We start from the raw sequence: 13,211 nt of genomic DNA on the forward strand, positions 1-13,211 counted from the left end.
GTTTTATTTGGGTGAAAGAGGTTAAATGATGGAAGAAGAAGCATTATTTTAGAAAATGCCTGGTTTTCAAAACCATGGATTCTAGCAACTTATTTATAAGGAACAGAAGACTATCAGAACCTAATCAACCTTTAAGAATTAAACACATTTCATCTCGAGGCCATTTTTCCTCCTTCTTATACAATGTATACCAAGTTTTAAAATGTATTTAACTACTGTATGAAAAGCCTGGCAAAAGAATACCAATTCCCTTAGCATATTTGGCCATTTAGACTGTAGCTTGCTGTATTACTGAATATTCTTTTAACTGACTTTGTATTAGTCCCTTTCCCCCTATTTCCAACTCTCCTATTAACATACAGTTTATTCCCATTCAAGTTTTCGCCCAGGAAGACAGAATGATGGTGATAACCACGTTCAGTAGGTGATGTCTTTCTCATCTGCAGAGGGAAGGCAGCACCATTCCCTGGCTCGCTGTGGCAGCCTCCCTTTAAATTGCACAGCTGGTTCCCCCTTTCCTACCGCATTCCAGAAGGCATATCAGTAAAAACAATTCCACAGATGTTTGTCTGAGGCTATCACACAAGTCCTGGGCACCTACAATGTGCCCAAACATTTTCCATTGTTTTAAAACATCTTTTCTGCAGACTGTGTCAAAGCCAGAAACAAGCATAACCAAGCGAAGCCCTTTCTAGCAGAGCTTGTCAATCACACACTTTGCCACATTCTCTGAAGGAGTACGCAGATAATGACTTGCAACTGTTGCCCAGGCCCTGTAAACAGAAGATCAGATTCTGTGCTCTGCCTTGGCAAGAAGAGAAACTGCAGCATTTTGTCAAGATTTTTACAAAGTTTTGGGCTTTACATTTATAACTGATATGGTCCTTTTTCTGCTATACAGAAAATTGAAAATATGAGTAAATTTTAGATTAAAATACTACTTGAAAGGAAATATAATTAAGATTGTGCATTTAAAAAATGGTCGTGCTCTATAGTAGAGTCAATTAAACTCTGTGTTCCAACTCTAATCTAGGGGATTCTACGTATCTTTTTTTTCCTTCTTTGTTTCTGTGGATCTACGAATAAAGATCTGATCTCTTAGGACCAGGTAACTAACATAAAAATAAAAATAAAAAGCATAGGGTTTCACAGTCTACGGAAGATGCACGGGTACATTGGTTTCAGTAAGACTAGGGTCAGGATGAGCAGTGTTTTCCATAGGGGAAGAAAAGTACAGTAGGAGGGGTAGAGTATTCAAGCATACCAAAAAAAGTCAGTGGAAACGTGAAAGCATTAAGGTAAGACTGGCTAAGCATATAAGCATGACGCGGATTTAGCGATCGAGCATACATGTTCATTTGTCTCCGACATTACTTGAAAAGCACACGTCTAAGCAGTTTCTTGCGCGAGGACACTTGCTCCCTCCAGATCCCTGTCCTCGGTCGCCAAAGGTGCGGCCGCCCCCACCCCAGAACTGCCCACGGCTCCCCAGCGGCGGACCGCGAGGCCAGGGCCAGCCCGCTGCCCCGGGGCGCGAGATGCGAGGGGCGGGTGGTGGGGGTAGGAAGGGGCAGAGGGGTCCCTCCTGCGGGGTGGGGGCCTTCTGAAGCCGGGGCCGCCCCCCGTCGGCTACGCATCCGCTCTGTCTCCGCCCTGGTCGGGGCTGGCAGCTGCGGGCACTCTTCGGGGCACGCACCCCGCGCCCCTCCACGCTTCTCCGCGAGGGTCCCAGCCCCGCCGGCGGCCACGCGCACGAAGGGTCGGCGGGAGGCCGGGCGCGCCGGGGCGGGGCCAGGGCTGGGGGCGGGGATGGAGGCGGGGCCAGGCAGCGAGGCCCGGCCCTCGCGGCGCGGCGCACGGCGAGGCGGCGGCGCGGCGGCGGAGGGATACGCGGCGCCGTATATATAACGCGGGGCGCAGGCTCGCGGCGCGGCGGCGGTGCTGGGAGCCTTGCAGGCGCGGAGCCGTTAGCGCAGTTGGCGGCGGCGGCGGTCGGCGACGGCACAGCGCTCAGCGCACACGGGGCCCCAGCAGCAGCTGTAGCGGAGGCGCCCTGCGGTCCCGGCCCCGGCGCGGCCACCCTCGCTCTCTCGGCCTCCCTGCCTCGCTCGCACCATGGTAGGTGGGGCGCGGCGAGTGCCGGCGCCGCGGCCGCCTGCCCGCGCTCTCCCGATCATGTCTCTTCCCGTCTTTCCCTCGCTGGGTGGCTTTTCCTGGCTTCCGGGTGTTGCGCAGCCGCTGCGGCTCAGGACGCGCTCTGGGTTTGCATCCCGGTTTCCTCGGCTGGGCAGCCCCATTTACATTTCGGCCCGTCGTGGGGCCGGGGTTGGCCGCGCCCGGCCCCGAGCGGGGGTTCTGGCCAGGCCGGGCCCCCGCACCCACCCGCTCAGTCGTCCGCCCCCGTAACGCCCTGAGGGCGGGGGCCCGGGCGGGGCCGCGGCCAGACCCCGGCTCGCGAGCGGCGGAGAATGAATGGGCCGGAGCGAGCCGGTGGCGCACGTCGCCGCGGCCGGGGCGCGGGGCCGCCGCCGTCCCCTCGGGGCGCTCCTCCCGCCTCCCTCCCGGGGGGCGCGGCGCGGGCGTGGGTCGGGAAGGAAGGAGCCGGGGAGGGGGGGTGGGGGCAGGAAGGCGCGGGGCGGGGGGCAGCGGGGGCGGAAGCGGCGGGCCGGCCGGCCGCCCTGCCCGGGCGGGGCCCTGCGGCGTCCCGGGGTCCGCGTCGCGGCGTCCGGCGCCCCTGCAGACCCGCCCCGCGCGGCGGTAGAGGCGAGCGGGGCCGCGGGGCACCGGGCGGGCCCCCCCGCGGGAGGCGCTCGGCCGTGCTAACTGGGGCGGGGGGCGGGGAGGAGCGCTGGCGCGCGCCGCGGTCTCCAGTGGAGACGCGAAGTTTGTGCTCCGGGGGAGGTGGCGGCGCGCAGGGCAGAAGCGGATGGGAGGCGCGGGGCGCGCTCGGGCCCCGCCCGCGGCGGGCGTGGGGGTGGTCTCCCTGGCCTGGAAGGAGAGGCGCCCCGCACCCTGCTCCCGGGGCCACCTCGCCCGGCACTTTCTGCGGCCCGCGCTCCCTCCCGTCCGAGGGGAGATGCCCTCCCCTCTCCGCCTCCTTTGCGGCTCCCCGGCTGCCGGATGCGCCCGTGCGCCTCTCCGGGTGTGCCATCCCCCGGCCGGCAGGGCTGACATCACCCCCCGCCTTTCTGGCTCGGCGGGGCGGGGTGGCTGCTCTCGGCGGGGCCCCCGCGCCTCTGCCCCGAGGCCGACGCGGTGTGGCGGTGAGCGTGTCCCTCAGTGTCGAGGCGGGCCGACAGCCTCGATGTACACTCTCAGAGGACACTTCCCCGGCGAGGTGACAGCTTTTCTTGCGAGGTGTGGCCGGCAGCGCTTCCTGTTGTAGGAGGCAGAGACGTAGCCCTGGCATTACATAAATCCTCGTGTTTCCTTCCTTCGCTATGAAGAAAACCGGCGTGCTGTGTCTGGGGTAGGGAGGAGGGGAGGCACAGTTAAAATTTGAAAAAAATGTTTCCCCCCTAAGTCAATATGTTGGAACATCACTCTTCCTGTGAAAGTTTTCACTTGCGAGTTCGAATAAACTGCCATTAGCTTTCTACTAGGACTTGTTTTGGAACTGGTTTCGTTAGCCATCCTTCATTAAAATAAAAATACATACTATCTGTCCTTGAGATCCCAAATCCCCATGGCTGGAGGCCCAGGATCAGCGTTGCGGAGAGCAAGTGATGCAAGGAGAGTTAGCTTCGCGGCATTACCGCCTCTAGTGAAGTGTTTATTAGGGGCAGCTCTTAGATCACCCTTAAAAGGGTAGAGTAAATGTCCTCTAGCAGAGTTCATAGTTCCTCTCAAAAAAAGGAGGGCACAGCCTCATAATTAACGTAGTTTCTGTGTACTTCAGTTTTGCAGTTTTGTAACAGCTCAATTGTAGGACTGTTCCATTATTCCCCCCACCCCGGCTTTTGAATCAGGATAATTTGACCAAGGACATTTAGCTGTTCTAAATGATAGGCTTTTAACAAATAACTGCCTAATTTTAGTGATTGGAAAGCATGGAAATGAAGTTGGTAGGATAACCCATTGCTGTGTATATTTTTCCACTTAACTGTATCTCGTAAAATAGACATAAAAGCCTGTTAATCCAAGCCAGTGCCATTATGTAACGACAGTTTGGAGATCTGGAGTGCCCGCAGCGGTGTGCACGGTGCGCTGAGGGCCTGACCTGGCCCCGGTCCTGGCTGCAGGGCCGGCCGCGGCAGGTTGGTCCCTCCGTGGATGGCCGCGGAGAGCGCGGCGTCCGTGCAGTAGGCGGCGCTCTTCTTCCCGGAGCCGGCCCTGCGGCTGCTGCAGTGGCCTGTGGCCACGAGAGGCGCCATTTCTCAGATGATGAACTGACTCCCGGTTGGACCCCCCGCAGAGCGGAGAGCCGGTAGGCCCGGAGAAGAAAACCAGAAGTGAGACCTTGTCTAACTTGTCATCCTTTGTTTTTAAAACAGCATAAAGAGTTCCCTGCATTCTAATTGTTTCTCTTAAATGACACGGTTGAAATTTTCACAGCTGAGAAAGAACACTATTAAAAGACTTAATTGGAAAAGCTATGCTGACTCGAGACTCCCGTGGGTTGAATTATAACCTTTTCTTTTTCTGTGCAGGCTGATCAGCTGACCGAAGAGCAGATTGCTGGTAAGTGGGTGACTACAGGCAGTCTTGGTAGACCAGAACTAGGTAGCCTCAGTGCTGGTGGCTCTTCCCCCTCCCCTTAGTCTGAGCAGTTTTCTAAGGCTTTTATTTAAATGCGAACAACAAGGAGAAGTATTTAGGTTAAATGTTACTCCTGGTCAGTCTTGTGGAGATAATGTAAGGTGGAACTAAGGATACCCACTTGCTACACTCTAGAGTGCTTCATGGGGTGCTGGGCTTCGTATGGAATGAGAGTGCATGGAGCCGGCTACTCAAAAATGTAGTTTAGAATTCTTACGCCCCTTTGTAATGCACCGTGAAAGCTTGTGCCTGCTATTCTAAATGGGAATGGGTGAGGAGGATAGTGAGGACCACCGTAATCATCGCGAAGGGAATGAAGTTAGTGTGGATTTTAGCGTTCAGTGTTCCCTGGAGGACTTCTCGGGCTTTCTGGCCTTGGCATGTGGCATGCCAGATCTCAGTTCCCCAATCAGGGATCGAACCTGCACCCCCCAAGTCGGGAGTGCAGAGTCTTCACCACTGACGGCCAGGGAGTCCCTGGAGGGGTTTTCTGAGATGGTTTCTCTTCAGGAAACCAGGACTGCCTTTGGAGTACTCTGAATGCCGTGGAGAGAGAACTCTCTGGTTACCAGGGATTGCCCATTTCTGGTAACCACCTCTCCTGTTGCTGTGAAACAAGGAGTTCTTAACGGCTGTAGAGATTGCACAGGAAGGGACAATCTTCCCTTGTCAGATTGGGCCTGGCGCTAAACTGTTGAAGCTTAGCCTTTAAAAGCGTGGGGATTTTGTGGTTTTATGGAACTGGTTGCCTGTGGTGACATTTGCTCTGCTCTGTGTGAAGGTCCGTCCAGCGTGACTGCTGTGGGCTTTGTTTCAGCAGATAAAGAGCAGGCGGTTTCTGTTAACTTGCACAACTTGGCTTGCTTTGGCAAGTTCAGGGGTCGGGCGTGCTGTGACTGGGTTGGGTGAAGACATTCATTCTAAAAGGTAAACTTGTGTTTTCAGAATTCAAGGAAGCTTTCTCCCTATTTGACAAAGATGGTGATGGCACCATCACAACCAAGGAACTCGGAACCGTCATGAGGTCGTTGGGCCAGAACCCGACAGAAGCCGAATTGCAGGACATGATTAACGAGGTGGACGCCGATGGTAAGGGCTTGGGGGCTGTGGACGAGTGCCAGTGGGTGTGAGTCAAGCTTAGACCTGTCACCAGATTGCCTTTCAGGCGTCGGGAGCAAGGCAGGTGTGCAGAGCGCCTTTCTGTGGCTTCCTTAGGCTGTGGACATCACGGGCCTGCCCCTAGCCCTCCTCGCTGCCCAGAACGTTTCCTGGATCAGATCACAGTGTTGTCCTTTTCTGCTTGCCGTGACCTGTAGCTCAGTCTTTTATCGGCTGGCCCATGAGTCTGCACTGAGTACTGTGGGGAAAGTAAAAACATGCAGCCATAGACCTTTTAAGAAAGCGCGGTCGTCTCAGGAGACAAACCCCGAGTGCAGTGGGGGAAGAGCCTCAGGTGTTGCTGTAGCGACGTGAGTGCAGTGGGAGCTGTCGGTGTGTTTGCTGAGGAGGCGTCAGGGGTCGCATGCGGCCTGGAGGTGGGGTGCATGGCGGCCGAGGGGACCCGCTAGGAGGGTGCGGAGCCAGGAGGAGCTTGGCGTTCGGTCGCTTGTTCTCTGGACTCCAGAGCAGTGGACAGGAGACCTTTTTACTGCTTGCTTCTATCAGTAAGTAGTTTTTAATCACTCCCCTCTCCCCTCAGAGAAAAACCATGTGCTTTGGAAATAATATTAAATTAGTAAGTGTGATTCATATAATACATTTAAGTAAATTAATCAAATCTATAAACATAACATTGTAGAACATTAGCAAATTTTGAAAAGATGAAATAGGAATTAACAGTTTGGATCTAGACTTTCTTAATCAGCTTGATACTAGCCATTTAAAATGTAAAGTATGGTATAATGTGATAAAACAGAATTATACTGCTGGTCACATATATTTAGAAGCAGGGGTTTGGGGTCACCTCTTTAACAGTGGTTTAAGCCCATTTGAGCTACTTCTAAAGACTGTTTTCATCGTTAATACTTTGGGGAAAGAGGTTTATTCATAGTTCTGTCTCATTTGATTGCTAGGGTGATCAACCATCTGGGAACATAGTGTGGCTCTCTTATAGTCTAGCCCAGGAAGCTGTCTGGGGACTGGCACAATGTATTAGGCCCTCTGATTGTGTGGAACAAGGAGGGGAAGTTGTCTTAAGCTGTAGAATCTAACATTTGCCATGAGTGAATATGTTGATGCTGAAGACATTGCTGTAGGGCCATAAGAGGTCATTTCAGACTACTGGTTTCTGTCTGCCATGAACGTCAATAATGCTTTAAATTTTTGGAGGCCAAAATGCTTTGAGGGAATCTGTGAATTACTACTTTGTTTTAAAGGTACTGGTGAAAAAGAGTGACTTCCCATAAGGCTTTTTTTCCTTCTAATATAATTTTTATTTCTATTTAGTTCAAGTTACACTGTTGATCTGGTGGCTTGTCTCTGGTGTATTCATCTCACTGTTGGTTTCAAAGGAGGAGTTTGGAATACTGGTCACAGAACAGATTCTGCTGACAGTTTCCTGATTGTTAATGATCTGAGCTGAGAAAATACTTCCGAGCCATGCACTTAGTAGGAAATAAAGATGCTGTTGGGAGGAAACCGCTGGTGGCTCCCCATAAAGCGTCTGAGAGGCACCTCCTGGAGAAGGCTTTGCAGCGCTCGAGGCTCCTGTCATGAGAGCCACCTTTCCCCACTCACGTCTTTCCCTACTTGCTTTCTTCCTTGAAACCCTTGGTGGCTCAGTGATGGGCCTTTTCCAGCATTACCGGTGTAGGCAGAGTTCGAGCTGAGGGCTCTCCCTGACTTGGGGGGAAGGCAATCTCAGGTGCCTCCCTCGGGAGTGGAAAGATGCAGCCAGCGCTGCCGTGGGCTTTTTTTTTTTCCTGTTGAACTGTACCAGCCTTCCAGTGGCCAAGAAGCTGTGTGCAGTTTCCTTTGCATCATTAAATGCTCTCCTGGGCATTGATCACTAGTTTGAATTACATGAATCATGTGAAATTGCTCTGTGAAGTTTTTGGATAGTTTAGACCGAAGATAATACAACCTGATAAGGCACTTCACCAGTGTGTCTTACCAAATGCTTACTGTTCTATAAAATGATATTAAAGTTATCTATTGAGTAGCGATAACTGGAGCACTTATTTCACACAAGCTTTGTTTCTTAATTTGAGGTAATGGCACCATTGACTTCCCAGAATTTTTGACTATGATGGCTAGAAAAATGAAAGACACCGACAGTGAAGAAGAGATCCGCGAGGCATTCCGAGTCTTTGATAAGGTAACCCTGTGTCTGCTTTGCTGACTGTAGTGAAATATGACTTTGTGGCCATTTCTAAAAGCTTTCACATGCTTTTCTAGTTAGAACACTTTACCTGCCTGCCTGCGCCTCTGGAATCTCACTTTCGAATATTCCGGACTTACTGCAGTAACCTTACCACGGGACAGTAGAATATTCCGGACTTACTGCAGTAACCTTGCCACGGGACAGTGGGCATAGTAAACGGCAGAGGGATTGTGAGCCAGGGGTTGGACTGTTGCAGTTTCCTCTGCCCTTTAAGAAGCCCCTGCGGTGTCTGGACTGGCTGGCTGCATGTGTGCAGGGGTGGGGGGGGGCTAGAGAGTTGGCAGGTACACACGGGCAGCGGCTCGGTCAGAGCCCTGCCTGCCCACGGCGCTGGGTCCCTGCCGGTGACCACCGTGGCGTGTCCGCAGGATGGCAACGGCTACATCAGTGCCGCAGAGCTCCGCCACGTCATGACAAACCTGGGAGAGAAACTGACAGATGAGGAAGTCGACGAGATGATCAGAGAAGCTGACATCGATGGAGACGGACAAGTCAACTACGAAGGTAAAGCGCCACGCTTCCTTAGCCTGCTTTGCAACAGTCCTCCCTTCAGGGTCTGTGAGCAAGTTAACTACTGCAGCGAGGGGTTTTTTCCCTTATGCAGAGTAGAGATGTTACCTTCATTAAAGCTGCTTCTGAAGATAACCGGAAGTTATGATTATTTGTCTTTTCAGAATTCGTACAGATGATGACTGCAAAATGAAGACCTACTTTCAACTCCTTTTTCCCCCCTCTAGAAGAATCAAATTGAATCTTTTACTTACCTCTTGCAAAAAAAAAAAAAAAAAGTCCATTTACTCATTCTGTTTCTGTATAGCAAAACTGAATGTCAGCAGCACCTTCTGTCCACACACACGCAATCTGCATGTACCGGTCGGTGGTCCCGTCCCCTAAAGACCAAGCTACACCTCAGTTTCCCGATATAAATACTTGTCCTACCTTAACAATAAGGAAGCACTTCGTGGACTCCTGGCAGGTCCATCTGCTCGTGATTAGTAACACTGTTTGGGCTGGCCAGTTTTTCATGCATGCGGCTTGACAATTGAGCACAGTCAGGCGTTTGTATTAAAAATGAAAAAGTGAAAAAAACAAATTCAAAACCTACTGAGAGGGGTTCTAGTTCAAATTGTTAGTATGAATTGTTGTAGCTGGTTTACTGAGAAGAGGCATTTAAAATTGGTTCGCCTCAGGATGCCGTGTGGGCAACTGTCCAGGCGGAGCTCCCCTGCTGCAGGGCCGGCCTCTCTAACGCCCCCCGGCGACCGTGACGCACGCTGGCGGCGTGCCTGTCTGTGTCTGCAGCGTTGTCCGCGTTGTGCTGAGTGGAATGGGTGTCAGGCTATCACCATTCATACAAATTTTTAAAAAGAAACTTTTATCAAGGGAGCATCTTTGGACTCTCTGTTTTTAAAACCTTCCGAACCATGACTTGGAGCCGGCAGAGTAGGCTGTGGCTGTGGACTTCAGCACAACCATCAACATTGCTGTTCAAGAAATTTACAATTTACGTCCATTCCAAGTTGTAAATGCTAGTCTTTTTTTTTTTTTTCCAATAAAAAGACCATTAACTTAAAGTGGTGTTAAATGCTTTGTAAAGCTCAGACCTAAATGGGGACGAGCCAGTCGGAGGGGAGGCCAGTGTACCTTTAAAAATGCCCTTGGCCCAGTATTGGGTACCCCCCACCCACAGAGACACGCATCCCAGCACCAACCACTGAGCGCGAGACCTTTCCCCAAACCAAGCGGATACTGATGGCTTCATCTTGTTATGGACATGTAGGGCCACTTGTACTTTCACTGGGGGGAGGGAAGTGGATCATGGTCACTTACTGGTTGTTCAGGGAGTAGAGCTCTTAAATGAAGGAAAAAACCCACTTTCTCAAGCATGTGTTTAGGGGTTCTTATTAATTGTGCTGCTGGTTACCTGTTGTATGTAACTTTGAGACCAACTGTGCAAGAGATGATTCAGTGCGTCTGTGATTGAACCCTTGCTGTGTGTGGTAGAAGCGGTGGTCACTTTTCTAAGCCACTCTCTTCATGCCTAAAGGACACTACCAGTCACCTTTTGATGCAAAATTTTTAATTTATGATTGTACTTAACTTGACTTCGCTCCTCCCCGCCCCCTGCCCCCAGTAGAACCAATTCTAACCTCCAACTTGAAAGTAAAACTCCAGCCCAGAGGGAATTTTGTATTTCTTTACAGAACTGTAACTGGAGCTAAGGAGATGCTGGTACTGACCTTGGCGGTGCGATTGGTCTGCCTAAACGCCCCCTGAAAAGGAATTGGATTCAGTGCAGAGCTCTTTCTGAAGGCTGTGTGCATTTTTCAGGGTGTTAACTGGTGGCATCTCATTAGGAGATTGGGTTTTGAGTGTTCCTGTATGGGAGGTCTAACTGCCCAGGAACAGCAGCAGGCTGCTAGTGAGGCGGTGGGACGCGCTCTGCAGCCCGTCGGGTGCCTTCAGGGTTGGTTTATGGAGACCCTGCGCCTCTCGTCTGCTCCCTGCCTCTCTGGCGTTTTGCAGCGCCCTCATTTTCCCCGCCGGAGGGGTGGGTCCGAGCCACGGAGAGGAGTCCGAGCCACGGAGAGGAGCCCGCCCCTCCGCTTGGCTGCTGCGCTCTGGGCTGGGTGGCTGGTAGAAGAGAGGTTGGCAGCGTGGGCGAGGCTTGGCTTCTGTGACTCCCTGAATCTGGAAGGAACATCAGTACCGTGGAGGTTTTCTCCCGGTGAGAGAGGAATGGGGTTTCTGGTTCAAGGAATTGGATAACCTGGATGTTTCTTGCCAGGAGGTCAAGTAGCAAGACTGTTGACCCATTCTCAGGCCTGTGGCCGATGATCTCTTGGTAGCTTTAAAAAGGGTAAAGGACGATTTGGCTTGTTTTTCAGGAACTTTGCCTTCAGTCCTGGCCCTCTCGCCATGGGGTGGACTCTGTGTTGGTCCCGTAGCCTTTCCTAAAAGACTACCCTTCAAGCCAGGTTCACAAGTGGCTGGCCAGGATCCTGTTTGGGAGCCAGAAATGTACCCCCAAGGGGTGCTGAGTTCCAGTTTGGCCTCAAGGGGAAGCCTAGTCCACTGGGGCCTTTCTGGCTTTGGGGACAACCAGCCCCCTAGGGTTAGGTGTCCGCAGTCCACGGGGGCTTGTGAGGACATAAGCTGGGTGAGGGGGCTCGACTCTGAAACTTGGCCAGAACCTTCCCGTAAACTCTGGCCCCACTTCTAACTGCTCTATAAACACATATACATATATTTACATATATATACAGAGTGACTGACTGGCATCCGCTTGAGCCTGAGACTTGCCATAAAAAACTGCTGAGCCCTCGGCGCGCACGCTCAGCTTCGTCCTCCATCTGTTCGGGGTAGGTGTCGAGCAAACGTGTCTAGATATTTCAGATGGGTTTCTGATGCACTGTTGCCAAGGAAGGCTTTTTTTTTTTTCCTGATTTTTTGACAAACGAATTTTTTGCACACTTTAAATTGGTGACTTTTGGCAACTTTCAAACACACTGAAAACTAGCTGCTGTACATATTTTTATACCCTCTTTATAAGCGCATGTCTGACTGTACTCGTGACCACGTCGTGACGCGGGGCCGTCCAGTCGGCCTGGCTCGGCTCGGGCCGTCGGAGAAGCGGTGTGACTAGCGGCCCCTCAGCAGTCCCGGGAACTTCCTCCTGAACAAAGAGTGAATTTGGTCAAGGCTGCTCCTGGTTCATTCAGCCGTTTTCAGCATTTGAAGTAACTACTGTATATCCTAAATACACCCATCCTTTTGGCAGTGACTGGATTTCCACGAATGTGTCTTACTATATCCTTCAGCTGGCAGTTACTCTTAGCTCTTACTGACCCCTTGAAGCTGTTCTGCAGGAGACAGAAGCTCTTTGCAGTCTGTATCCCTCGGAGGAAGAAGGTAGTGGCGTGGGTGGAGTGTGTGTTCTTTCTCCAGATTTATTATAATGTTCATTAAACACGTCTGTAGCCAAGATGGTGGGGGTCCTCTTGTTACGGAAGTCACCCTTCACCGTGGCGATTTGTGAAGGAGATGCACTTGAACGTTGCTGTAAATCTTGAGATAAACTGTTTGGAGATTTAACCACCTCTGATGGGGGACCAACTCTATGGAAATTGTAAATAAGTTTTATTTATAAACCTGGCACTGTATTCAATAAACATTTCTGCAGCCTTTCATCTCTAACTGCGAACTCTGGAGGTTTTTAGCCCCCGCTGCCGTCCGTTCCGTTTGCCCAGTGAACAGGCTGTGCCTGCGCGCCAGTACGGTGGTGGAGGGGCCAGAGCCGCCTCAGACACGTCCCGCTCTGGCCTTAGCCTGGTTTTAAAGTTCAGGTCTGGGGACTCAGCCTGGCGGTGCAGTGGCTAAGGCCCTCCCTTCCCAGGGCAGGGAGCCGGGTTCAAACCCTGGCCAGAGAACTAGACCCCATATGCTGCAATGAAATGAAGCCCGGAGCGGCCAGACATCCAAAAAAATGCAGTTCAGGGGTTAGTAGCCGACACCGTACCCTGGCATTTTGCTGTGTCTGTGTTTGTTTTGTGTGGAAAATTCACACCGTGAAAAGATTTTCCTCTTTAACCTCAAGGTTAATTCAAGTCTCTTTAGAAATTGTGTGAAGAAGTACACTTTAGAAATTAGATGGGGGTTAAATATTAGCTGGGAATTTACAGTTGCATAAGCAGCGGCTTCTGCCCAAGTCCCGAGCAGGACAGCTGAGGAAGGGCGGGGGCCGGGTGGTGGGCCCGGGGGAGGGGCCGGGGGCGGGGTGCAGTTCCCACTGAGAACTCCGGGGTGGAAACCTGGCCCGAACCAGTACTGCCCTAACATCGTGGCCCCCGACCCCGTCTCGAGACTGCGTCCGCAAGCAGGAGCAGCATCTGGCCGCCCCCTGTGTTTGCAGAAGGGCCTTCCGCAGGCTGCCTTGCCTCCTTAACAAAGCGCGAGAGAGCTGAGAAGGCGGGAATGGTCGCAGGTTAAGAGCCCGAGACGCGCTGGGAGCCTCCGCCTCTGCACCACCAACCCCTGTCTGCAGGGGGACGGAGCTGTCTGCTGAGACCTC

General features: G+C 52.3%; 1 protein-coding gene across 2 annotated transcripts; it reads left to right on the forward strand.

The window, feature by feature from the left end:
* Nucleotides 1-1,931: 1,931 nt before the first annotated feature.
* Nucleotides 1,932-12,337, forward strand: CALM1 (calmodulin 1). 2 transcript variants are annotated; one of them, XM_027972125.2, is made up of 6 exons: nucleotides 1,932-2,118; nucleotides 4,650-4,680; nucleotides 5,704-5,847; nucleotides 7,968-8,074; nucleotides 8,509-8,644; nucleotides 8,815-12,337. In XM_027972125.2, exons 1-6 carry the CDS (start codon nucleotides 2,116-2,118, stop codon nucleotides 8,841-8,843), a joined length of 450 nt encoding a protein of 149 aa, XP_027827926.1. In that variant the 5' UTR covers nucleotides 1,932-2,115; the 3' UTR covers nucleotides 8,844-12,337. The 2 variants fall into 2 exon arrangements, with proteins under 2 accessions (XP_027827926.1, XP_060274471.1); XM_060418488.1 differs by having other exon boundaries at nucleotides 8,509-12,337.
* The last annotated feature ends 874 nt before the right edge of the window (nucleotides 12,338-13,211 follow it).

The sequence above is a fragment of the Ovis aries genome, chromosome 7 (assembly GCF_016772045.2).
Source record: "Ovis aries strain OAR_USU_Benz2616 breed Rambouillet chromosome 7, ARS-UI_Ramb_v3.0, whole genome shotgun sequence".
Taxonomy (NCBI): domain Eukaryota; kingdom Metazoa; phylum Chordata; class Mammalia; order Artiodactyla; family Bovidae; genus Ovis; species Ovis aries.

Excerpts from the sequence above, each read along its gene's own strand:
- CALM1 (XM_060418488.1), top strand. Across the intron at positions 4,681-5,703 it reads GACCGAAGAGCAGATTGCTG|AATTCAAGGAAGCTTTCTCC; the intron begins GTAAGTGGGTGA and ends TTGTGTTTTCAG. Across the intron at positions 5,848-7,967 it reads TAACGAGGTGGACGCCGATG|GTAATGGCACCATTGACTTC; the intron begins GTAAGGGCTTGG and ends TCTTAATTTGAG.